The sequence below is a fragment of the Calypte anna genome, chromosome 1 (assembly GCF_003957555.1).
Source record: "Calypte anna isolate BGI_N300 chromosome 1, bCalAnn1_v1.p, whole genome shotgun sequence".
Taxonomy (NCBI): domain Eukaryota; kingdom Metazoa; phylum Chordata; class Aves; order Apodiformes; family Trochilidae; genus Calypte; species Calypte anna.
Genome location: NC_044244.1, coordinates 4,491,037 through 4,517,760, shown reverse-complemented (window position 1 = coordinate 4,517,760; position 26,724 = coordinate 4,491,037). Strand labels below are relative to the sequence as shown.

Below are 26,724 nucleotides of genomic sequence, written 5' to 3'. Positions count from 1 at the left end.
CCTGGGAGATTTTCTTTTTAAGTCCAATTTCTACCTGGTTCCTCACCTGGGCTTTCTGGCTCTGGGTATAAATTGTGCAGGGTCCTTCTCATGGTGTCAGCAGCTGATTTGAGGGTGTTAAAAGCCAGCTCCGTCTCTTAACAATGGGTTAATGTATTGCTGGAAAGGGTCCCCACGAACCTGAGGTGCTTCCTTCCCACCAGCCAGGCTTTGCCCATATGGGGCCACACTGCTGGATTTTATTTCAGCCCCATCCTTTGCCTCTGGAGACCGAATGCGATGCCTCATTTGGGGCTGGCTTTTAGTGAGCAGTCCTTTCCCACTGGGAACAGTGTGGATAATGTCACAAATGCCTTTCCATGGATTTCTGGAAGCAGCACTGAACTTAACCTCAGGAAAAGCCAACATCCAGTACCTGCTGACCACCACCTCTCAGTGCCTGGGCTCCTGAGTCCTTCGGCTGAAGGCATTTATCACCTCTTTCTGTTTCTCTTTTAAGGCAGATAAACATTTCTGGACTTCTACATTGAGGACAGAGCCCCTCACCCTGCTGGGTATGGGTCTTTAAGCCACAATTCCTGACAGCAGCAGGGCTGGGCAAGGGCTGGGCAGCTGCTTGGACAGTCCTGCAGCTTCAGGTCAGCTGCAGATGTGAAAGAGGAGGAGAAGATGGCCCACGGTGATAAGCTCCCAGGAAATTTCTATGGTGCCTCCTACTCTTCTCTGTCCAGACAGCTCCAGCACTGCTCCAGGGATCTTATCTCTTAGTATTGCTGCACCTCTCTGGCCACCCTCCTACAGTGTCCTGCTCAGCTTGGTGCAAAACACAATCCTAATTGCACCAGCCTGGCCCAGAGCTCTGATTCCATCAGTCCTCTCCTCCCTGACTCCCTTCACTGGCTTCACTGGTTTTATCAGGTATTTTCTTTAAATGTTTGACGCTGCCTCTTCAAAGCCAGGTCGACCCAGTTCCTGAATTTTTAGTTTGGGAATTAAAAAAAAACAAATAGAAAACCCATATTTTAAACGTTCAGCTTCTTCTCTTGGATCCATGGATCAGGGTCTCCACATGAGTCCAGCCTCTGAAAGTTCAAACTCTCCTGAATTTGGAGACCCACCTAAAGGAAAAGATCTCCTGAGAGCAAACCATCACTTGGAGACAGCAGCAGTGGTTTCCAAACCAGGCCATGTGCATGTTTACAAAGTTTCTGTTTTGCAAGATACTCAAACAATCAGAGACAAACAGGAACTGGGGGTTAAACCTCCCAATCTGCCATTTATCTGAAGAATCACTTTCCCACTGAGACACAAGTACCACAGAGGAGGGTGAAACACCATGGGTCCGGCTGACACATGGGAGTGTGGTTTATGGTGTGAAGTGACTCCTTTGCTCAGGTGCTGATTTAGCAGAGCTGTTTGGAGAAAGCAGATGCCCTGGATCCTTGGTTGTTGGTGTCCAGGACCTTTCATGCCTACCCCTTTGAGCTGATGGTGAACAGGTTGCTCTCCTAGTGCAATCTTCCAGTGGGGGGGGGGACCTGAGAGAGACTGATCCTGCAGGGAAGGTCTTGCAGGCAGGAGGATGCTCTGTCTCACAGAACTTCCCACTGTATTCCCAAAACACACTGGGCCTTTCTGAACCAAAACTCATCTCCTTGTTCCCCATCCCCTGCACCACCCAATGCCCTGGATGCTCTTGCACTCTTCCTGCCATAGAAAGTCTCCAGCCTGCATGACTCAATATTAAAAACAAGCATGAAAAAATAATATATATATATTTACTATGATTTCTTCTCCAAAGGAGCTCTTCCAGCTCACCTAGGGATGCTCAAGGCTGGGAAAAGCACAAGGATATTTACTTGTGATGCAGCCCTGGGATGGTGCTGGGAATTTTGAGCGAATCATGGCAGGTATTTCCAAGCCCCCTGCACTAATTGATGGGCTCTCTATATATCATGCCAGATAAAGGGCTCTTGTGCAGTAAATGCTGATGTTTAGAACATCCTGATAGTGTTTTGTTAACAAGAAGATAACGGGAGAGCAAGATACGTTTGTTTAGCTGCCTATAGATAAACCCAATAGGGTCTTTGTTAAGTTTTCATGACTGATGGCAGGTACTAAATACGATAAATAATACCCTGGGTCCTGATTGGAGCTCCTGTAGCACAAATTATAACCCATGGCACTGACCTGGGAGAGGGCATGGAGGAGTTGAAGGCTACAGGAGTGAAGAGCTGGGATTTTTTTTGTTGTTTGTTTGTTTGTTTTGGTCAACAACCCATTGTTTCTGAACAAACAGTGGTCTGCTAAGTCATTTCCAACACTCCCTCAAAATAGCACTCACCAGAAAAGCAAGGGATGAAGAGGTTGTTGGCAATAAGGGGTTTGTGGCAACAGAAAGGCAGAGAGGCTGCAGAAGTTCATGAGGAAAGGGTGGTAGTGGACAGCCCCAGACTAAAACCAGAAGTGATCTGTTCTCCAGGGCTCTTCACCAGCTCATCCAGGGTGGGATGCTCCAAGAGTCTTTGGAAATGGAGGGTGAGGAATGTTGTGTGTGTTGCAAAATCATCTCCAGCAGATCTCGAGCATCCTTCTCCCCCACCCCAGGAGGACGCTGAGTCAAGGCAGCATCCGCCTCCCTCCCAGGTTTGCCTTGCCAGGGTGCTTATTAGCATTTCTCCCCAAACAACCTGATAATTGCCAGGTGGGTTGCTCTCAGCCCTCTTACAAAAGATGGAATTATTATTGAGAGACAATGTGGTCGCCCCAGCCCTGACTCATGGGAGAAGAAGAGGGGCCACAGGATCTGCCCGTGATGCTCCCTGGTACTGTCCCAAGGGTGTCCCCACTGAGCTGTCAGCCTGCAAGGCCAAGGATCACAGTGGATTGGTGACAAATCACCAGGAGGTGAGAGCTGCTCAGTGGGTACTCTCCAAAGCCTATGGCTGCAAAACCTCCCAAAGCTGAGAAGTCAGGCAATGAAAGAGCCCATATCCTCTCAGTTGTTGAAAGGGATTATAATCACATTGTCTTCAGCACCATCTTCCTTGAGAAGACAGTAATTTGATCCCTTTTTTAAAAAAAAAAATAGTTTGGTTTATTTTTCTCCATGTCTTTTAAGAGAGGAGACTGCAGAAGATGCCTTGGGGTGATGCTAAAAGCATCTATGAACCTCGGGTTGGTGCCTTCCTCCTGCATCCCACCCAGCAAGGGGATGAGGAGGGTTGGAGGCTTGGCTCCCTGGCTGAAAACCTCTGGGATGCTGGGAGCCTCAGGTCCTCTTGTGATAGAAATGAAGCCAGAAAGCAGCTGTGGCACCTCTAAAGTGAAGCTGACTTTGCACAAGAGCCTGGTGTCTGATCCAACATCATGGTTCAGGTCCCTAGGAAGAGAGACTGAGGAGCAAAAGGTCTTGGTTTCCACTTGAGAAAGATGGGAGATGAAATGGGCCCTTGGGGAGGTTGCACAGTTTGGGTTTTGGTTTTCTATTGCAGCTGCTCACACGTGTGTTTATTTGTTGGGGATTTTTAATATTCCTAAGGAGATGGAGAAGCCTGGAGAAGAAAACACAGAACTGGGTTGGTGTAATGTCCTATATTATTTACATTATTTACATATTATTTACATTATTATTACATTATATTATTATTTACATTGCTTCTTGCCTAGGGAGATACCAAGAGCTCCTAACTTCTCCTTCACCTTCATGTACTTCTCTCCAATCTGGTACCAGGGCTGTGCTGACCCCAAAACTCATGGGGCAAAGCTCCCTCCTGCCACAGTGGCAAGAGCAATCCAGTGTTGAGGGAGCATCTTGCATCCCAGGAGCAACACCAGGCACAGGACCCCTGCTCAGAGGGAAAACAGTGCAAAGGTGATGCTGCTCTGCTTGAGCAATCCAGCTCACAGGAGATGACCAGGCTGGAAACCATGGAGGGAGAAAGAACCAGAGAATCAATCACAGACTGGGTTGTGTTGGAAGGGACCCTAAAGATCATCTAATGCCAACCCCCCTGCATGCCCAGGGACACCTCCCACCAGCCCAAGTTGCTCCAAGCCCCATCCAACCTGGCCTGAGACACTGCCAGGGATGGGGCAGCCACAGCTTCTCTGGGAAACCTGGGCCAGGGTCTCACCACCCTCACACTTAAGAATTTCTTGCTAAAATCTACTCTAAATCTCTTCTCTTTCAGCTTAAAACCATTACCTTTTGTTCTATCATTACATGCCCTTGTCAAAGGTCCCCTTCCAGCTTTCCTGTAAACCCCCTTGAAGAAACAGGGGATTAAGCACATTTTTTGAGGATTTTTTTTTTGCCTTCTTTAGTTTTTCTGATCACAGATAGAAACAGCCAGAGCAAACCCATTCCCATCCTTTGACCAGCTTGGTTTTTTGCAAGGGCAGCTGCAGGTTTTGGCTGTAGATAAACCTACTCCTGGCAATTGTGTTCTAAAGTCCAGATTAATTTCCAGCTATGGGCTTCCCCAGAAGGAGCTGGGGAGGGTTTGTACCCAAGGCTGGGCTGTACGCATCGAAACACTCAAAATTTGAAAATTTATCAAAATGGGATAGAAACTCTGCTCCTTAACTGCTTGGGAAAATCCTGCATTTCCATTGCACAGCCATTCCTGTGTGATACAGGACTGGTGTTGTGCTCCTGAGCAAGTGCTCAGCCCCAGTGTCTGTGCTGGCCAAGAGCTCTGGAGAGATATAAATGAAAAACTAGGGGGTCTTCCTGAGAAAACTCTGAACAGGCATCCAAAAAGAAAAAAAAAATAATATTTTCTTCTCATTAGGAACGTTCCTTATATCTCATGGGGATCTACAAAACAAGCCACATGCCAGTTATTGTTGGTACAAGCACAACAATTCTGACTGTGGGAAAAAAATACTTCCAGGCATGTAGGACACAAAACGTACTAAAGGCATTTTAATGACACTTTAATTAATCTCTGGGCATAGGTTAAACAGAGAATATCTAAAAAGGTGTGTATGTGTGTGTGGGGTAATAACGAAAGTTAGGACTCAAATCAAAAGATGCTTTAGTACCTGCAAAAGCTATTAAATATAATTATATGCATTTAAAATATCCCCCCACACAAAAAATGGTAAACTGGGACGAAGGTTGCAGGCAGCTCTCAGTAAATCAAGGCTTTAGAAAACAAAAAAAAATATCAAAAGAATGCTGTGATTACCATATGAACAAAAACAAACCCGAATAAATTTAGAGTTAAGGTGAGACTTAAAGAAATCCAAAGAGCCAGTTGTGGAAAAACACAGTGAAAGGCAGGTAAATCACTTCAGCTTGGGGATACCATGCCATAACCTAAAGAAAAAGCAAGTGTGGAGATGGAAATGGATGATCCTGACCCGAGACCACAGAAATGGAAGTGTCTTGCTCAGATATCTGTTGGCTGCTGGAGTTTATCACAACCAGGTGGAAGAATCCCACTTCCAGGCTGCTCACCAGACCACAGTTCTGTCTATGAGGTTAACCTGTGACAAAGCAACTGGAATCTCTGCAGAGATGCAGCTTTTGGTTCAAGAGGAAATAAACCTGACTTTATAAAAAATCACCACTTTCTGCCCAATTCCTGCATGTGCTTTGCTGAGCTTGCCTTGAATTGTATTCCAGTTGGGGCTGGGAGGTCAAGCAGCCCTCATACAGAAATCTCCCTGTGTTTTTAGTTTGGAAGGACCTTGCAGAGGGATCTGGAGTTCTGCATGTCTATTATAGGGAAATCTTGGCAGCTGAGCCCACTTTTTGGAAAAAAACCTCAAGGTAAGCTGTGCCTGCAGTGATGGGTGCCTGAAAAAGAACCTGGAGAGGTATCTAAGGATGAAGGAGGCTCAGAGGTGTATTTTGCAACAGATTTCACCATTAAAGCATGGATTAGCTGCTACAAAGCACCTCAAGCTTAGGAAGCAGAAGAAAATTTCCCTTCCTGTGTCATCAGGCAACTTTTCTCTGCTGATATTGACCCTCTTGGACTTAGATGTCTCTGGCACCAGCCTTGGCTGGTGGAAGCTTGGAGGTGCCTGTTCCCATCTCATCTTTGCCCCTGAGATGCTCTGTGACCTGGCACAAATCACTTTCCCTCCCTGCTTCACTTTCTCTGGTCATAATGACAGCAGGACACAAATCATTTCTTGTTCACAGAAAGTGAGTGGTGCTAGCTGGGCCCCATCACTTCCCCAAGCACATCTGATGTAAGAGACCCCAGCTTTTGAGTCCTTAAGCCATGAAAATAATACCCACACTGAATAGTTATCTGGTTTTATTCCCCTCCTCCAGAAGCTGTTGGGGACACTCACCCACCTTGCCCAAATGCACACAAGAGTAGGACTGGACATTGCACCGTGATGGTGAATTTTGAGTCGAAGTCTCAGGAGGTCCCCTTATGTCTTAAATTCACATAAACATTGATCCATTGTGTTCCCCAGCTGTAGAGTGTGGTGCAAGCAGGGAAGAAGCAGGTTCTGCAAAGGACTGATCTCCAGCAGCCTCTGTGCTCCTGGATACCAGAGGTGAATCTACAGAAGATGCCAACAGGCACTTGTCTTGCACAGAGGGCAAATGCTGGAGAAGTAAAGTGGGGAGACCCATTGCAAGCAGTAGAAACATTTCTGATTGAGATAAGGATAACTCAAAATGGAGATAAACAGCTAAAATTACAAAGTCACTGCAGAAAGTTGGAGTAACTTGGGGGAGGCAATGCCAGGAGCACACTCAGCCCTGAAACTATTTTGCAATATGTGTGCATCCAAGGCTGGAATCATACCAGGAGTCCAAGTAACACTATTTGGTAAGTGTTAACTCCATGACCAGTGCACCTGAGCCAGAAGCAAGAAGAAAAACAAAGATGTGAAGCAGCTCTGCAGCCATTTCAGCATGGCTTTGGTAAACAGAGCTGCTGTATACTCACCAGAGCCTCAGGCACGGGCTAAGGACCAGCTCCTCCCTCCACCCACCTGCACACTGAATGACTTGTACAAAACTTGGCCCAGTGGGAGTCCTGGTAATTAATTTGGTCCCCCCCCCACATCTCCCCACCACCCTTCTTCCCTTACACCAAACCAGCAGGCTCGGTTCTGCTTGTAAACACAACCGGACCATCAGCCAAGGCCAACTGAAAATGAGGAATTGGGCAGGCATCCCAAGATCTGCAGCCTGTTAAAGACCCAGGGAAGGTTTGGGAGTGAGGTGGTGGAGGGCAGCTTTGCCAAGATGGGCACCTGGGTGTGGGAAGAATGTTGGCAGGGCAATGAACTCATTAAGGTGGAGCTCTGTCACCACCTCCTGAAGGAATCTGAGATGAGTCCATCGCTCTGCCGTATCCTTGTGCAAGTGAGTGTAGGAAGGATCAGTCCCTGGAGCTCTGCACTCCCCTTCTCCACACGCCAAAGTCAATGCCATCAGGAGAAACAGGAGCCCTTTCCATGTAAGTGAACTGATCCAGCTGAGATCAAGTGACTCATTAAGGGCTTACAAAACTTAAGTAGACCGCAGCGTTGCTCTCTAATAGTGGGAACTTCTTGGCTGGAAAGGAGGATTTGATGCCTGCCAAAAGCTCACCTTGGACCTCACCAGCATTAGCAATAGCAGATCTGCCCTTGGATGTGCAAGAAGATGCAAATTGCACCTGTTTTAGCTCTGAAGAACTAAATTCTACTTTTGAAGATGGTGGTCACTGAGGTGAGTCGAAGCTCCACTGGGATAATGATGAACTCCCAAGCCTGGAATGCAGGCAGTGAGGGGTGAAGGTGGAATCCAGCTTTTCTTGCACTGGACAAATCAATCCACACAAACAATGTGTTTTTTCTTAGCAGTTTATAACATTTCCCCTCCATTCATCCCTTCATCCTTTTCCTGTCCAAGCCCCTCAAAAAGAATGAACACATCCCATGGTGATCAGATTCATTAGAGACAAAGGAATCTTAATTTTCTACATTTGCAGTAGCCCCACTAAGAAAAACAGGTCCTTCCCCTTCCAGAAGAATCTGTGTTTGGCTGAACATGGAGAAAAGACTCAAAACTGCTGGAAAGGTCCCTGCCATGTACACAGAGAACAGCTGAAACTTTGACACTGGTGACATGGATCATGTAGGAAGTACCTGTTTCTCCTGCACTTTTATTCTTGTGTGCTCTGTGTGGAAGATCAGCACACTCCAGATTTGCTCCTTTCAAGGCAGAATTGCTACACAGAAAGGAGAAATCTGCCATCAGCTGCCTTCAGTGTGCAGCTCTGAAGTCCATTTGTTGCCCATGGCCCAGCTGTGCTTGGATGGAGAGGTGTGTAGATTGCTTTCAAAACAGCTAAATAACACCTTCAGTACAGCTGAACTGGAATCAGTGGGGCTTGGGAGCACAGGGTAAAAATGATCCATCCTATTGGCCCCTGTGTGTTGTGTAGTTAAATCTTAGAGAAGACAGAAACACAAGAGGTAGAAAATCAGAGAGCAGGACAACCTTCCACAGGAGTTGGTGGGCAGGAGATGTTGCTCCCAGCTCTAAAGGACACAAGAGTTTTGCAAAATAGACCCATTGTGGTCTGAGTGAGTGGAGTAGAGCCTGTGTAAAGGTTAAGTAGAGAGACTGCAATGATTGCTTGTGCTCATGGCTTTGCCATGTTTGCTATGAAACTTCCAGCTCCACTTAAAAGCACCCCAGACAGGACATACACAGGACACCTGAAATTTAAGTTCAGTGAATCTGAAAGACATTTCTCCAGTGTGAACTGTCTACCAAGCCAGGGCTCTGTCCCTGGTTCATCTCAAGGCTTTGCATAGCTCATGGTGATATTCCCTAAACAACATCTCACATACGAGACACCTGCAACACCTTTGGTGGGATCCTCAGCACGGAATTGCTGAAGGTCCTTGCTTTGAGATTTTTTTTTTTTTTTTCAGGTGAAAGCAATCCTGAAAGCAAATAAATGCAGCATTTAGCCAGTGGCAGCTGAGAGGGTTGAGAGGATGTGGTTTCTCCTGAGCCTGCAAATCCAGCCTCTTAGAGAGTAGGGGGCACTAAGAGTCGATGGTCAGGTTGGGTTATTAGATACGGAGCCCAAGGCCTGGATTTTGGGCTTGACTGAGCATCTGTCTTAGCAGAAAGTATAGAGAACAACAGCATTGCTTCATTCTCAGCATCTCAATACTTGCTGACTCCAAGCACCACCTCAGACATTTCACAGCCCACAAAGCCCAGAGAAGGCAGCTATTGTACCAATTATGAGAGGTGTATTTTCACATCCCCCCCGAGTAATTTCAAGCAAGAAGCTGTTTCTCAGATAAACCCCACCAGATATCCCTGGAAGCAAAAAAAGAACAAGTAGCAAAATAAGGTCTTGATGTGCCATGAACCCAGCCAGGCTCCTTCCATGGAAAGGCTCGAAATCAGCAGATGAAAGGAAGATTGGATTCCTGTTGGAAAACTTGCTGGAAGACAAACAGCTAAAACCTGCAAAGCCAAAGGATCTGTCTGGTTCAGGAGTTTAGTAGATGGTTTCCAGCTCCCAACCTCAATGACAACACAAATGCAGAAGTACAGAGAAAGGCTCAGTGAGGACCAAGTCAGACCCTGCACTGGGGGAGCTGCAGTTTTTCCCAGCCCATGGGAAGGGTGTTCCTCTGGTTATTTAACCCGTGGGAAGGCCTGGGCTGTCTTTACAAGCTTCACAACACCTGGGTGCAAAGCCAAAGGAGAGCTGCCAGAGCAGGAAACTTTATCCTTCTCCTGTGGTTGGAAACTGGGACACACATCCATCTGGTGCCCAAACATCCCAGCAAAGCTCTGATGGAGCTGAGGACTCTCTGAGTTTCCTGGTAACAAGAGGCTGCTTCTCCCTTTGAACACATGCAAGGGTTACCACGTGGATAATAAAACCCACAAGCAGATCGAAACCCAAAGCATGGTAATTTTTGCAGTACTTATTAAAGTAAATGAGTCTGATAGAAGTCCTTCCCCATGCAGGGGGGGGGTTGGAACTAGATGATCTTTAAAGTCTCTTCCAACCCAAACCATGCCATGATTCTATGATAAATGACATTTCAATGAAAAATAACCCACCCATTATTCCCTGCTCCTACTTCCTAATTGGTTTCTGTATAAGTAGAAAAAATAAATTAATTAATTTTTAAAATTTGGCAGCCAAATTTACAAAATCCACAGCAAATAGTGGCCAGTCCTCTACCTGGGGAGGGATCATCTTGAAGGAAGAAGGCTGAAGGTCTCCTGCATGCAGCCAAGTGTCAGCCGTGCCGGAGGCCCTAGGTGACACCAGGGAGGTGTGCTGGTGACACCTCATCACACTTGTCATTAGTCCAGAGCAAGCAAATGACAGGCACAGTAAGTTGTCAAACCTGCACTGGCTTAGGGAGGAATTGACAGGCAAGACTTTCTAATTTATAAATCAAATCCCCACCTGTGACAAGTGATGAAACCGAAATTTTTGTGAATGTGTTTTATGTCTCTTTCTCCCTCATCCCCTTGCTTAGGTAATAAAAGAATCTAATTATTTTCTGTTTAGTTTTACAAATCTGATTCAAAAGCCTTATGGGAATTCTCACATCGACCACACAGGCAGGAGCTGTGTATTGATTAGAAAGGACTTTGTCCTCGTGTTTTAAAAAATAAGTGGAAGATCTTTCACCCACTCTGGGTTTGCTTGACATTTTGCTTTTTGAAAAATTGGCCTCCTTGGCTTTAGCTGGAGGCAGCAATACCCCACCAGATCTCAATTATCAGCATCTGCTCCATGCCACCACGTTTGAAACCAAGGCTCCCTCTGTGCAAGGCACCCAACAGCTGTGAAACTGCTGTGGTTTTGGCACTGGCCACCAGAAACCTCAGTTAGGGGTCAGGGTCTCTGGGAGCAATCAAAGCCTGCAGGGAAATTATGGGGGGGAGACTGCCAAGAGGGAGAGGGCAAAGGGCACAGTGGTTCTGTAGCCCTTGAGCTCTTCTCCTCTTTCCCTCTACAGAACATCACAGGATTTAAAGTCCTGGTGCAAAAGGTCCTTCCATAAGCATGAAGTTCTGGCTGCATCTTAGAATCACAGAATGGTTTGGCTTGGAAGAGACCTTTCAAGGTCAACTCCTCCAACACCCTTACAGTGAGCATCTTCACCTAGATCAGGTTGCTCACAGCCCTGTCCAGTGAGGCTCTGAATATTTCTAGGGATGGGGAATCTCCCATTCCTCTGGGCCACCTGGTGCCAGTACTCACCCTCAAAAGAAATCTCTCCCTTGTGTCTAGTCTGGATCTCCTCTCTTTTAGTTAAAAACCATCACCCCTTGTCCTGTCAGTACAGCCCCTGCCTGCCCCCTCCACCTGGTGCAAACCTGGAAGCAGCACCAGGATCAGCTGCCACATCCCAGTTTAAAGCCTTGTGCATCACATCAGCCAGGTAGGAGCTGTTTGCTGCCCATAAATCTCCCCTTACAGCCTCCTCTGCCGTACAGCACACGTGAATTAACAGCAGCTTTCTCCTTTTTAGGTTACAGCTGATCCCCAAGTCCCCAGAAGAAAGGGAGAGTTTCCTAAGTAGCCTGACTGACAAGACTGTGAAGAGGGGGTTTATTCAGAGCATTATCTAATTCATTCTCCGGCGAAGGAAACTCATCTACTTTTGAGACTTAAAACTTCTAAAGAAAACTGCTATGATCTAAAGAGATTGGCCATAAAACTATTTGTATTGAAAACTTAGCCAGCATGCCTTTAGTGAACTTCATTCATTAACATTCTTCCTGGCAAGGTTTCCATATCTCAGCGTTCATTTTATACTTTAATTTGGTTAGTAGGTCTTTGTTTAATCGTCCTATTGAAAGGAGAACAAAGAAGGTTTAGGTGATACAGTGAAGTAATACACTATATTTTATCTCTGGAAAGCCCAGACAAAGTCAGCAGGCTCTGATACACTCAGATTTGGTCTTTTTTTGGGGTCTTTTTATTTTTTTCATTCCTTTTCTCTCTTCCAGGACATTTGGAATCACAAATCAGTTGTGGAGCATAAAGATCCTCACTGTACTCAGCTGCGGACACCTTCAGAAGAGAAACACCTTGTCAAGCAGAGAAATGATGCTCTGAGCACAACATCCAGCCCTGGAGGAAGATTATCTCAGGAAAAGTGCATCCTCATTACTCCAGGGATAGATGCTCTGCATTTATAGCTCTGTCCTCCAATAAAAGCAGTCATGATAGTTCCTTCTATTTCTGAGCTTTGTGCCCACCATCCAGATAGTACCAGCACAAATACTTCTGGGTGCAAAACTCATTAGCAAGTTGCAATTCTTTCCTAATGACTAACACGCTTTGCAGCACTGACATTTACTCCAGCAACCTGCAGGCACAGGCTGCCCTAAAGGAGGATTTTTCAGGATAAAAAACCTGCCTTGTTTCACAATAAACGGAGCTGCTCCCCAGCCCTGATGTCAGCCACACGAGCGGGCAGCTCCTGGGCTGGTGTAAACAGAACTCTGACTGACTCCCAACTGACTCCAGATAATCATCTGGCCCCAAAGTAAAGGCAGGAATCGACAAGCATTTCCCACGGAATGGTTTTTACACTCTTTTCTTGATTTTTGCTACCAACCCTTGCTTTACTGCTTAAGTCCACATGGTGCCTCAGTAAAAGGGGGAAAAATTTCTCTTAATACCAAAAGATGGCAACTTGTCTTCTCCTCACTGGAAGTTTTTAATTCTTTACTTTCTAAACTTTTAACCAAGGAAACAAAAATTTTGCAGAGGTAGTGTTCATAAATGACCTTCCTCTTCAATGCAGCTGCCTTCTGAGCCAGGAAAACTGTTCAGAGACATTGATGCTCTCCCATGATATCCAGTAAGCACAACGTGCATCCCACCTGGCATCCCCTTTTCCTACGGACAGTGGTGTCCAAAACCTAAACCATAAACGGATTCAGAGTAACACAGATGCCCAACCATAAAATCAAACAGCAAATCAAGGGAGCAGCCCTAACTCTGGCAGAATTTATGGAGAAGAAACACAACCCACGAAGCAAACACAAACATCTGGAGAAGCAGCTGGGCTTGCTCAGTGCTGGGTGGCATGAGGGGCTGTCAGAAAGGTCCATTTTTGGTAACTATTTTTGGAAGTCGATTATTCTTTTAGACCACCAGTTCCTGATCCACACCAGCATAAGTGAAAGGGGAGGCAGGCTCTGCAGAGCCACGGAACAAGGCTGGATTCAAACTGATGACCTGGAGGTGAAGGGCCCCTTCTCCTGTTACTAATCCCATCAGCCACACAAGCCTCCTGAAAATGATGCTTTGGTTTTATTGCCACAGGGGTCATTTATAAAATCATAAAACCTGGGATAGGAAACCAACCCGGCAGTAGCAAGGCACAAGCATGCATAGAAACAGCTGAATGGTTGTTGGAATGGCAAAGTTCAGCCCTCCCATGGCACCCTGAATAATTTACTCGATTAAAAGTGAGGAGTTCTGATTAACTGAGGGGAGGAGGAAATCGATAAACAACTTACCAAAAGCTAGGTTTTTATTATTGCAACCAGAAATGACCAAAGACTGTGTATTTTGTATGTTTGCACATTACACGTGGGAAAAAGAAAAAAAAAAAAAAGAAGAAAACAAGAATCATGTTTGCAACATCCAACAATTCAAAATAAAATCAAGGAAAAAAAATCAAACCCAAGAACTTTCTTGACTGGTAATTAGCAAGGATGGAATATAAATGAGGTGGCATTGAACAAAGAAGGTAACAGTGCACTTTTAATAAACCAATTTCATCCATATCTCCACTGATTTGCAATTTAACAGTTCTATCAGCAAAGCCTCATTTCCCTAACTAGACTGGTACTTTTGAAAACATGACTAATTCATTCTCATTAATATAAATTTGGATGCATTTAAGAAATAACTCTTCATATCTGCACAACAGGTTAAAGGGCCACAGGAAACATCTGCTGTTTCTCACTCCATGGTTTAAAGTAGAAATATCCCCAAATTAACCAATGAAGCCTAAGATTGCTTTGGAAACACAAGATACAATTTCTTTTACAGATTTATTCCTGTATTTTGTTTAGCACTGAGACTCATTGCACGACAATCACTTAATGATGACTTTTTTGTTTAAACTCTGCAATTCCCCTCTCCTCATTTCCAATGGGAACATGACCCCTATTCACTTCATTGGTCTTTCCAAGGGGATACACAAAGTAGAGCAATGCATCTTCTGGCCTCGATGCCATTCTGCATCTCCTTCACCTCAACAGGAGCTTGATGCCAAACTCACTATCACTTGTTAAAACAAAACACACACACAAAAATTTTTAAAGAAACCACAAAGAAATAACGCAAAAAAAAGAAAAAAAAAAGCTCAGTTCCAGCTACAGATTAACACATGGTAGTTACCATTCAAAGTGCAGAGCCCCCTGGCCTAAGCTCTCAATTCAGAAGGCATTTAAGCACATGTATAACCAAGTGTGGGAACAGGCTCCTTGAAGGCAATAGGATTACTCACTTCTTAAGAAGTTACCACATGTTTAAGTATCTGAATCGAGGCCTAATTATGGTGCTGGCTGACTCCTCGTGCATGCACCACTGGGGCAGATCTCACCAATCCCTTAAAGCCACTAGGACAGGCGTATGTTGCACGGGCTTTTAATAGCTGCTAGGTTAGTATTCTGAGGCAAAAGAAAAGGAAAAAAAATCTTCAAGCCCGAAAAAAATAATTAAAAAAAAAAAAAGGTTTCTTTATAAATATCAGCTATTTACATGTGTGAAAATCTTTTAATGGGAAGTGTTTTTACACACTGATGAAATGTACAAGCAATGAAAAGGTACATTGACAAAGACTAAAAAACAAAAAAAAACAAAGTATAAAATATATTACAGGTCCACTGAAATAAATTCACATGGAGGAAAAAATCGACACGATAGAAACTTTTTCTTTTAAAAAATAGAAGATATATCACAAAAGCTTGAACGTGTTTATTTTATGTTAGTACTAAAAATCAAGGAAAAAAGCTTCATATATTCTTGTCACAAAAATATTTACCAGCCACTTTTTATTTCCACATTGTGATTATCTGGCTCAGCGGGAATAGAGGCTGAACTGTATCCAGGCTAAAGAAATCATTCCAGAAGGTCTCCTCAGTTTACAACTTACTGCAATTTACATTTTTGCCTCCTCTCAGCACCTTACTGCAAAGGTTCAAGAGGGAGTAAATAACAAATCAAGAAAGAATAGGACAGAAATCTGTATTTACAACATTCATCTTTGTTGCTGCCGAGCCACAGGAGCGGGAGCGGTGCCACGAGCTACCGACGTCTTCAGATCACTCTGTGCAAAACTTCCCTTGGTAGCTGAAAGACAGGATCAGAATGTACCAAAACCCAACCCCTTGGGCTCGGACAGTCTGTGAAACACAACAGACCCTGACAGAGAGCAGCTCCTTGCCCTGATTCACTCCAGAGTCCCCACCCTACCAGCCGGTGGCCGGGGGTGAGAGACGAGCAGGCTGGATCCCCCCTGCTACCGAGTCAGGGCAGAAGGTGCCACGGCCACCTCATGACTTCAGTCCACTGCAAAGTCTTCAGTGTGCCCTGTGCTTCCTCTTCTTGTGTTTTTTATCCTTCTTTTTGTTGGCACACTTGGAGCAGAACCATTGCATCTCTTCTGGGGGTGCAGCTGTAAGCCCAACGCAAGGCCTGTGAAGGACAGGAAAATATTGTACCATTTTAGGGGATTAATGTGACTTTTGCTTCTTACCCAAAGAAATTTGGCCTTCAGATTATATTATTGTTATCTAAACTAATACAGTGATCAATCAGAAACCTAAAAAAACACTTGCTTTGAAACAAAAAAAAATTATATTGAGGACATTCAGATAAGAAGTGTTATTTTAACAGAAAATATGAGTGCATTTTCAGGAATAACAGGATAGATTTAAAATAATTTCCAAAGCTTCTATAACACATCTGCAAAAAACCTTAAGATTTTATGTAGCTGCTTAAGAAAACACCTAAAAAATGATTAATTCCCTCCAACCCTTTCATAAGAGCTGACATCTATATTACAGTTCATACAATGCTTCATAATTTGAAATGTCTATCTGTATACACTATGCTCATAATCCTGTAGTTCTCACAAAATTACCAGGATCAGCAATATTTCCCAGCAGCTTCAAAAACAACTGTTATCACCAATGCCTATTAATTAAAAAGTAATTCACTTTCAGAGCTTAAAATCTGCTTCTTCAGATTCCAGAGAAACAGTGATAAAAATATATTCCAGATTATTAAATTGGACACGGTAAAGCCATTTAAATATTCCCAGCATCATAAAGCATAAAAAAAAACCCCAAAACCAAAAAAGGTTTTTAATACTATAGCCCCAGTCTGCCAGGAACCAGCAGAGCAGAATGGATGAGAGGAACTTACCAGTGATACCAATCATCACAGTCGTCACAACCTATCATTGGACTGCCATCATCTGGCTTGTTACAGCCAGGACAGATCCAGATCTGGTTACCCCACTCATCTCGGATCTGGTGCAAAGAAAAGGAAAGTTAGCTGATAGTCAGGGCTAAGCAGGTAGCAAAAATCACATTAAAAAAAAAAAGTTTCTAGCTTATCTGACCAAGCTATTCTGTGCTCACCCTGGTTATTTATGAGTTCTCTCCTCTGAGGTGTTCAGCGTTGTTTTAATTGATTTTCCTATACTGTACACGATGACAAAAGCATCCATTTTTCTGTATTGTCCAGTAAACCAGTAAAGCCAGTTACACCACCCAACCTGAGCACAGGCATCCACATATAGCAGCCAGGGCTTAAGGTCACAATTCTTTCTCTGTCTATACTACTGCAGCTTTTTAAATTCTCCCTGGTTAATGGCAAGAGCGAGCAACAGCAGCCTCCTGCACCAGATAACACTGCTGTATGCATGTAAAATATACAGTGGCATGTGTATATATTGCTGTATTACTTATTAGCCAAAGTCTTCAACTTCAACTAGCTGATAAGATCAGGATATAAAAAAAGTTGTTACTGAGTAACTTTCCATTCCCCTTATAACATCTATGTCACAGTACAATTTACTAAAGGGTAAACGAAAAAAGAGAGGCAGATCATTTACAGTAACAGGCAGCTGCTTAAAGGATTTATCATATTCAGAGCTTTATGAATTTTTTTTTATGTTTATATCCTGCTAGACCCATTATTTGTATTTTTAAATTTCAAGCGGTTTTCTTAACAGTTCTTTGGTAAAAATATACATGCAAAATGTCATGACATCCACTCAAAGTGCAATTAACAATACAAAGTACCAAATGTCTGGGGTATTACCCAGATTTCATCATTCCTTTATGAAGATTTGCACATTATCACTGAATCTCAAAAACATAAACTGTTTTGTTCTCAGCTTTTGTGCATTAGTGCATTTAACACATATAAGGCAGTAACTTTCTGCTCTCTGTACAGCCTACAAAAATGATATTAAAAAGTACTACATGAAAAGCCCCAAATGCTCTTTGAGAAAAAAAAAAAAAGAGGCACTACATGGTGGTCTGTACGTCTTACACCACTTCCCAAAAAATCAATAGGAGTGTACCAGAGCTTCCACCAACACATCACTCTTAACTGACTCCTCTTAAAACCCTGTATTTTTTTGGTGTGACTTAAAACTTAGAAAACACAAAGCCCAGGAACAGTAAGCAGAGAACAATTCCCTTCCCAACAGGGAAATGGAGCAGGCAACACTGTGCAATGAACTTGATTTTAAAGCTACTTGATTGCAGTTGTCATTCCTATCTACACATCTAATCTCACATCTGCAAAGTCATTTTAAGTTGGTAGAGAAGCATCTGCTCCACAGGCAAACTGCACCCAGGATTCATGACAGCATGAAGAGGTCTGCAGTCATTTCTGTAGGGTAATCCTGCTGGAAAAGGAGGAAATTTTAGGCAGTGCTGCCTGATGTTGCCCCACTGGAAGACAGACACCCTAACTTTTCCAAACTTAGTTTTTCGGGGGGGGGGGGATGTTTGTCTGCAGAATACCTGAGAGGCTTTCAGGGGCTCTTTTCAGGGAGAGGGACAGAGTGGTTTATAATCACTGAAACGTCTCCCTGTTTGTTAAACAATTGCTGAACGAGGATGTTAAAAATATTGTGTAACTTCTCATTCCTTAACTAGCCAAGGGTCGTGGAAGGAGGGACAGTCTGTGACTGCTGAAGGCTATTTTAGTACAAACCGCTGGGCGTTAATGATCAGAGCACACTCACTGAGATGCTATCCTACAGGAAGATGCCACATCCTATCTTTTTTTTTTTTTTTTTTTAACTCTAAGATCACCCTCCTGTCCTCCCCTGCAGAAGGGAGTTGCACACCTCTGTCACAGTGGCACCAGTCTTATCTCTGCAACAGCTTTCCCATGCGACCTGGGGAAAGCCATTTCATCATCCCGTGTCCTGGATTCCCTTCCTACAAGGGGCTAATAGTTATTAATTATTCCCTTCTTCCTCAACCTCTCTCTCAGCTTTCTGTCTTACAAACATCTGACATCAGGAGCCCCTCTGCCTGTGCTCACAGTTGGAATCTAATGCAGCAAAGCCTTGATTTCAACTAGGATGTTGTAAAAGAAACAACCTGGAGCCTACGTGCCCTCTGAATTCTCCATAAGGTGCTAAGAGTGTTACCACTAGAAATACCAAGGAAAAGTTCTAGGTTTTCCTTCTTCTTGACTAACATAATCTCTAAATTATTTGCTTTTAATGCCTACTGAAGAAAATCAGATGTAATATTTTGAAAATGCTTTTCAGAGTGAATTTCAAAGCTTCTGGGCACTGCTGTAATAAGTAGGAGTGACACTGCCTTTACACCTGTGGTACAGAAGGTGAGGATGTGTAACCTGCACCCTAAAGATATGCACAGCCTATGTGCAGTCATCTAGTGCTGCAACCAGCTTGGGAGTGAAATGTAGCAGCTGTTTAAATAGAGACCAGTAACATGATATAAGAGTTTTAAGTCCAGCAGGGAAGAGCACCTTTTCCATTAGAAATGGCAGGGTAGATTTACACGCCAGGAACCATTGTAACAACAAATTTAAAAAAATTTTAAAAATCATTCTTGAGTTGCAATTAAAGCACAGGAAACCCTGTAATAAAAGCACATTTCAGGTGTTCTACATTGTGAGATTTTTAAACTGCTACCCACTACAGATAAGCAAGGTGTCACCAACCAAGCTGGAACATAGCCAGGACAGGGAGAAAAACAACACTGCTACCATTGTTAATAGTATCTGCTGCTCTTCAATGACCAGAAATGGTCTAGACTATCATTTAGCATTGCACCTAAAGCAGAAATTTTCAGTAGCACAGCAATCCTAGTCCTGCCCAGAGGTATGTCCATGTTCTTTTAGAGAGTGCAGTTCCAGCAGGTTGGGTGGGAAACTTTTCTAAAGGTATGAAGTCTTAATGCTATCAGAGACCAAGTTCAGAGCACATGTCAAACAGACTAATGAACTGTAGACTTATGAACTATCTACAGACTTTCTGAGATGCACAAACACTTGCAATTTCTGTGTGCTGAAGAAACCAGAACAGAGATTAGTTGACTCTACACATTTCAAATGAGGGCTACGTCAAACTCTTGACGTTGTACGAGGGTTTTGTGCTTCACCTGACTGACAGCAAAATCTATGGCAAGGTTGACATTTGAGGTTTCAATTCACTTCTTATGAAAGCATCTTAAAAAAAAATCTCCACCTCCAAAAATAAATGCTCTTGCTCAGCAGCAAAGTACCAAATGGGATGTAACTGGACATGTTAGAAGAAACTTAAACACTGAATTGGGAAGAACACAGAAAAAACTTAGTCCAAGTAATAGTGTTTCAGTTATTAACCCCTCAAAACGCATGGAAGCAAGGGCTGGATAAAGAGTAACTTAATAGAGAGCAACATCACAAGTCTAGGCAACATCAGTTTGAGATGGTGAGTCACTCAGGAGGTCAACAATTCAAGACATGGATGTCAAGGGCACTGAGACAAAGCCCAAAGTACGTGATACCTACCACGTAAGTACTGACAGTCTCAGTCACCACGCTCCTCACTGGAGCCTTGGAGCCTCCTGCTGTTGAGACAGCTGGAGAGGGTGGTGGGATCACAACTGGTGAGACAGTAGCCTGTGGAGGTGGAGGAGCTGGAGCTGGAGGAGGGGTGACATGAACAGGAGCTGGAACTGGTGATGGCACAGGTGGAGGTGTTTTGGGCCGGCTGACAGGAGTGGCAGGTTTGGCCTCTGGAGCTGGAACCACTTTGCTGATGACTCTGTAGGACCAAAAGTGAGAACTGTTAAGAGTGGATGGGAAAGAAAGCAATGACCAGTCAGTCACTGACTAGATATAAAGAAAATACAGAGCAGCTAATTCACATCACCTTTGAGTCATCAAAGAGGCTGTTTCAACCCAACACAGGGACTGTTGCCATTGCTACACCCACCCTTTGGACTAGATAAAGCACAGAGAACACCAAGAGAACACCAGGACAGCCTGAACCACTCTAGCTGACTGTCACATAAATATTCTCTGTGGCTTTCCTAAACCTGGTTTTGTTAAGTTTTATTGCATTAGCTCCATTTGTGGGAAATATTAGAAAGGAAAGTTAATCAGCTGTGAACAGCACTGATTTTAATCTTCAAACTGAGAGACAATATCATCCTCTTAAGATCCTACATTAGGGGGTTCTCCAAATATTTGCTAGTTTGGTATTTCTTTCCCCAGATGTTTATGAAATCAGCAGTGGATCCAGTCAGGACAAATAAATGACGCACACTATATACTCAGCAGTTAAAATATTACTACTTACTTGAGTAGCTGAAGTAGACAGGATGTAGCTCTAGTAAATACACAGGATAGAATAATCTTACCCAGGAAGGGGAATACATAGAGGACCCAACATTTATTAATGAGTGTTGATACACAGTGCTGTTGATGTGCATGCAATTTAACAGACAGTGAGGCCACACCTGGAGTATTGTGTCCAGTTCTGGGCCCCTCAGTTCAAGAAGGACAGGGAAGTGCTTGAAAGAGTCCAGCGCAGAGCTACGAAGATGATTAAGGGAGTGGAACATCTCCCTTATGAGGAAAGGCTGAGGGAGCTGGGTCTCTTTAGTTTGGAGAAAAGGAGACTGAGGGGTGACCTCATCAATGTTTTCAAATATGTAAGGAGCGAGTGTCAGGGAGATGGAGTTAGGCTTTTCTCAGTGATTACCAGTGATAGGACAAGGGGTAATGGGTGTAAATTGGAGCATAGGAGGTTCAAGTTGAATATTCGAAAAAATTTTTTTACTGTAAGGGTGACAGAGCCCTGGAACAGGCTGCCCAGGGAGGTTGTGGAGTCTCCTTCACTGGAGACATTCAAAACCCGCTTGGACACGTTCCTGCGCGATGTACTCTAGGTGGCCCTGCTCTGGCAGGGGGGGTTGGACTAGATGATCTTTCGAGGTCCCTTCCAACCCCTAGGATTCTATGATTCTATGATTCTATGATTCTAAGGCTCTAGATTAGAAGCATAAAGAGAAGGAAAAGGATGTTTTAGAAAACAAAAAAATATCCAACACCTCAAACAAAACACAGGATAAGTCTATGTGTTTTACCACATTTTGGTAAACCATTTAACTAACTTATATGTATTTGAATGGTAACTGTGGGAGTGCAACTGATTTCTGATGGGGCTGTAGGAAGAAGGAGATTTAAAGAAGTTAGACATTCCAGAGAGGAGGATAACTTAAGAAAGCAAAAATCTGAGACATCAGCAGGAAAACCATGATGAAAATCAAATTCTAGCAACTCCTGAGAACCAGGAGACTCCAGCTCCATTGTAAATGGGAATTTCACATTGAACTTCAGATTTAACTGCAAATCTCTTACTATATTCAAAAGTCAGTATCACTATGACTAGAGACATAGCCTGCATTTCAGGTCATTAATCTAACCATCATTTGAAAAAAGTTTGGAATTATACAGTATTCAATGCCTGGCTGAGAGAACAGTGTTTTTCTCCTAAGAGATGTTACTTGTACTGCTAAGTCAGCACTATGGTAAGTTAGGATACAAACAGAAAAAAAAACCAGACCAATAGGTTTGGTATTCCTGCCTAACGTGCCAACTGCAGCATCCCACCTATGTTCTGAAACCTACCATGAGTGATTAATGAAAGAAGACCCAAAGAAGAATCTTAAGGTGTTAGATGATTATCCATCAGCAACACATTCACACCACTTGATGTTCTAGTGGCTGCTTCAGGTACCTAATCTGAGAGCTCAGGCTCTTGTTTTATGTCCCAGGAAGGTGCTAGACTGTAACAGGACTCCTAATTTATATTGTCTATGACTTGTAGAAATAAGTAACTGTCAATATTAGGTCATCCTAGGAACAACCTACACAAAAAATCCAGTCTTTTTCTCCTCTTAGTGGGATACATCCAAACCCCCACTGTTATCTCCCATTAAGGAAGCTTCCTCTTTGACTCTTGAATGTCTATGATGTGCTCCTGGTTCAATGAAAATTTTCCTAAGGCTCCTTGGGACTCCAGCCAGTTGGGACCCCAACTCTGATGCTTCTTCTGTGCCTTCCTCCTTCCACTGCTTCCACAGACAGCCTCCCAACACTGAACACCTAAGAACCTTGCTTGGTGGCAACAGTCCCATGGTTTGCAAAGTCACCCTCATCACCTGAGAGCCAGCTCTGAATACTTAGCAACAATAAAAATGAGGAGAAAGAGATAGCAGTAGTCATTTGGACTGTTCCAAACATTATTACCCCTTCTTTTTCCATCTCCCTCTCCTACCCCCCTGTAAATAAACAAAGTCCTGCTATGAGTTCTTCAGAGAGTCAACCCTCCCCCAGTCTAGACTAGGAAATGTATTAGCTAATAGGATTTTAAACGCAACTTTGCACACAGTGTAAACAGTTTTAAAGAAGTATTAGCTAATATAATTTGAGTAAGAGTGATGACCATGCCCAGCTAACATATGAAATTAAATTACACAGTTTCTTGGTCTAGATAAAGCCAGCTTCTCCTCCTGAACAGGGTCTTCGAAGCTAATAACTGCATAAGCTACAAGGAATATCACATATGAAATCTTCCAAAACTACAAATACTCATTAGAGGGCAACACACACTCATTGATTGGCTGCTTTGCTTGAAGTGTGCAATTAGGACATGTTCAGTATATAGGGCAGCTTGTTTATCTTGATTTTAGAGCTCAGTTATCAAAACAGGAGATCGGAATTTCGGAGCACGCTTGGCCCTACCACTCCCTTGGGCTAACAAAGTTCAGAGACTTCAGGCTCCAGAGTGGAGAAATGAATGTGCTACAGCATCAGAGGTGATGGAGTAATCTCAGTGAGGGTGGTTTAGCCTGTCCTCCTTCCTGAAGAAGGGGCTGCATACATGGCAACATGGAGGTGGGAAGAAATCAAAAGGAAAACAGCAGTCCCACGACTAATAATTAATGTTTCTTCAGACTTGGAGAGAAACCTGATATCAAAACATTATGTAAATGATGGTAAGATTGATGAGCCCTGTTTTGTAGACAGGAAAAATGAGGCCCAAAGCACACTGCAAGTAGGTGGGACTCACTATAGCAGAGCTTTGATCCTCCAGGTTCTCAGGTCCTTGCTAGGATTGAAACTCTACGTTTGGACATCACCAGACCTCCTCAGACACCTTCTTTCCCAAATGTGTTTTCCATACAGCTCCACTACCAGCACTTGTGTATTAAAAGTCTGCAAGCACAATACTAAATATGTCAAAATTTCACCTCCTTCCCCACCCCAATCCAAAAACTGAGGCTGGATTAGTATTTTTGAGGTAATCAAACCAAAAAGAAGATCAATCACCATCAATCACACTTCTCCACAGGCTGCTTGCCTGACAATGTATCACAAACATGTTCTACACTGAAAGATAAAAAATCAATTAAAAGTTGTTTTTGAATCAAAATAGTTTCTCCAGAACGAAGGGGTGTGAGAAAACCCTTGGAATAGATGTGGTAATAAGAATCTTCATAAATCATAACTAAAGGCTACCACTCCCTTAAGAAAACCCTTGAATTGATATAAACACTGTATAGCTGGTTGTGTTCAACCTAAATTCACTTTGGATTTCTTTTTAAATGCTAGCAGGAACTGTATTTCTTACAGAACCTCAGAGTATTTATAATGGAATATATGTATTGACAGACCTCTGCATAATGGTAGAGCAAATATAAATGCATTTTAATTACCACACTGGGGCAATCTCCCCATTCACAGCTACAGATCCAAGCCTAAATAGGATGAAAAGGAATTGTTGGCTTGCAGGCAAAGTGTAAATTCTACTGAGATTTTAAGTGTCACGACAGGTCATTTGCTTTATAATTGGGCACTAAGTGACATGAGCTGTAATGTGCCACATCTGGAGCAAAATGAGGCTCCAAGGTGTGAAATGGTTTCCTATCTTTGGAAATAATTTATTTGATTTCATTCTGATCCTTGCTGCTGAAAGCCCCATCGACTGCTTCACATAAACACAGGGAGAAGACATGCACCAAAAGGAAATGGTTTTTCAGAAATAGGATATGCACCACAGGGCCAAATGACTGTGATGGGGGATGAACTCTAAAAAAATGCTGTAATAATGCTTTGGAAGGTCTGGTAACAAAATCACAGCAATCTCTGTTTCTCAGAGAGAAGAGCTCCAAAGAAGCTGTTTCTCTACCCAAAGGCAAAATAAGTCCTAATTCTTTTGTGAGTCCACGGTCCATTTTTAAGCAAGGAGCAGGAGCTAAAGGGGTCTTTGTACACAGGAAAATGACACCAACTGCACCAACATAATTAAAACTGGTACAACTCACATGGATTATTATGAGTGATGTTATTATCTATTACTGATATAAATTTCTCAACGCTAGAAAATTAAATGGCATAACTACTTTATTACTGAAAAATCTCACACCTGGAACTGAGATCACTGCACCAGAAAACCAACAAAATACAACAAAAGACCTATGGGGTAGAGTGTCAAAAACACCAAGGGGCATTAGGAAGATTTCCATATGGTTTAGATTATTCAGATTAGAGGTGATTTTGAAAATTTGACTCCAGCTCTGGAGGAGAAGCAGAATAATTTAAGATCTGTAATGTAAGCTAATGCCCATATTCCTTATAGAAAAGGATAATGTAGTTTTTATCTTACGCCCTGCTGAATATTTTATTCTGTGCAAACAAGCCCTGTTGGCAAATAAGAGCCCCACAACTATGATCAACTTGGGTATTTGCAGAATCCCAAAATATATCAAACCTCCCCTAGCAAATTTGCAAGTAAAGACTTCAATTCTTAAAATTGAAATTAAAAAAATATAAACATTTTCATGTGATAAATTGTCTGTAATGTGAAGCAATTCTCTATCCAACAAGATTAGCTTTAAAAATGTATTTTAATATATTATCCATTTCGGTGGATGCCACCTGGTCTCAAACAAATGGTACAGATTCCATGTAAGGGTGCTGACCTTCAGTGGTCCCATGGAACCCAATTCTCCATTTTATCACTATGGCAAAACCCCACCAACATCCCTTCCTGGGCAAAAGAGTCATTTCACCTTATCCTATTGACAAGTTCATTGAGCTTCATCTAAAAACTGGTTAATCTTTTTCTTCCCATCACTACCCTGTTCCAGGATCTCACTGCTCTGGTGGCACAGCAACTTCTTCTAATTTCCAGCCTACATTCATAGCCAATTAGAGCCCATTTGTTTCTGTGCCAACATTGTTCCTTAGCTTAAATTGCTTTCTCCCTCCAAAATGTTTACTTGCCTGAGGTATTTGTAGCCAGCAATCATATCCTCTCTTCACATGCTAGACTAAACACACAAAAGTTGCTCTCCTCTCCTATCATAACACAGACTCCCCTATGATCCCCCTACCAGTGCTCCAAACCCTCCTCTTTACCAGCTCTTTGCAATTCATTCCTCCTGAACACAAGCCTTCAAGAATCGAACACAACATTTTAGATGAAGTATCAACAGCTTCTCATAGGACAGACCAGACTCTTCCACTATCTCTGCTAAAATCACCTCCCATCCTATGTGTCCTCCCAACACATCCTATATGGTCACTTGTACCTTGTCACTCTGCAATCAACTCCTGATCCCTCACCTCCTTAATGCACCTACCTGAGTGATACATCTACTCACCAGCTCCCCAAGTTTCTATGGGTACACTTCAAATGCAAAGCCCTCACACCATTTTTTCAGTCACTGAATTAAATGCTGATTTTCCTTTCTATACAAGGGGATCCAGTTCTTCCCAAACAATCATCAAATCCTCGTTTGTACTGGCATAGTTCTTCAACCTTACTGCAAACAAAAGGCATCAGTGTTCTACCTCCTGGAACAAAGTTTTAAATGAAATTATTAAATCAAGCCAGTCCTGGAATACAGCCTTGAGCATATTCCCTAGCAGTCTCCTCTCTGATTAGATAAGGTCTCCTACATCTCTCAGTTGCCATCTTCCTTTGAGGTAGCTCCTTATTGCTGAGGAGTTCCTCTTCTAATCCTGTTTTTGCCAGTTTCACTATGAATGTCCTGTGTGACAATACTACATGATTTCTTGAAATCCATCTCAAATTTGCCATCTTTTATTCATCCAACAGAGAGCATCCCTTCTCCATGTGGTAGGACAGATGTCAACTTCATTCCAG

At 43.1% G+C, this 26,724-nt stretch overlaps 1 protein-coding gene across 1 annotated transcript in view; it reads right to left on the bottom strand.

Moving 5' to 3' along the window:
* Positions 1 to 13,502: 13,502 nt before the first annotated feature.
* The window catches only part of TAF3 (TATA-box binding protein associated factor 3), a 121,641-nt gene continuing 108,419 nt past the window's right edge, over positions 13,503 to 26,724 (bottom strand). The window contains exons 5-7 of the mRNA XM_008493046.2: positions 20,052 to 20,307; positions 16,425 to 16,531; positions 13,503 to 15,692 (exon numbers count right to left, since the gene is read on the bottom strand). Of these exons, the coding sequence (XP_008491268.1) occupies positions 15,578 to 15,692; positions 16,425 to 16,531; positions 20,052 to 20,307 (478 nt within the window). The 3' untranslated portion in view covers positions 13,503 to 15,577. The remainder of the gene's footprint in view (positions 15,693 to 16,424; positions 16,532 to 20,051; positions 20,308 to 26,724) is intronic.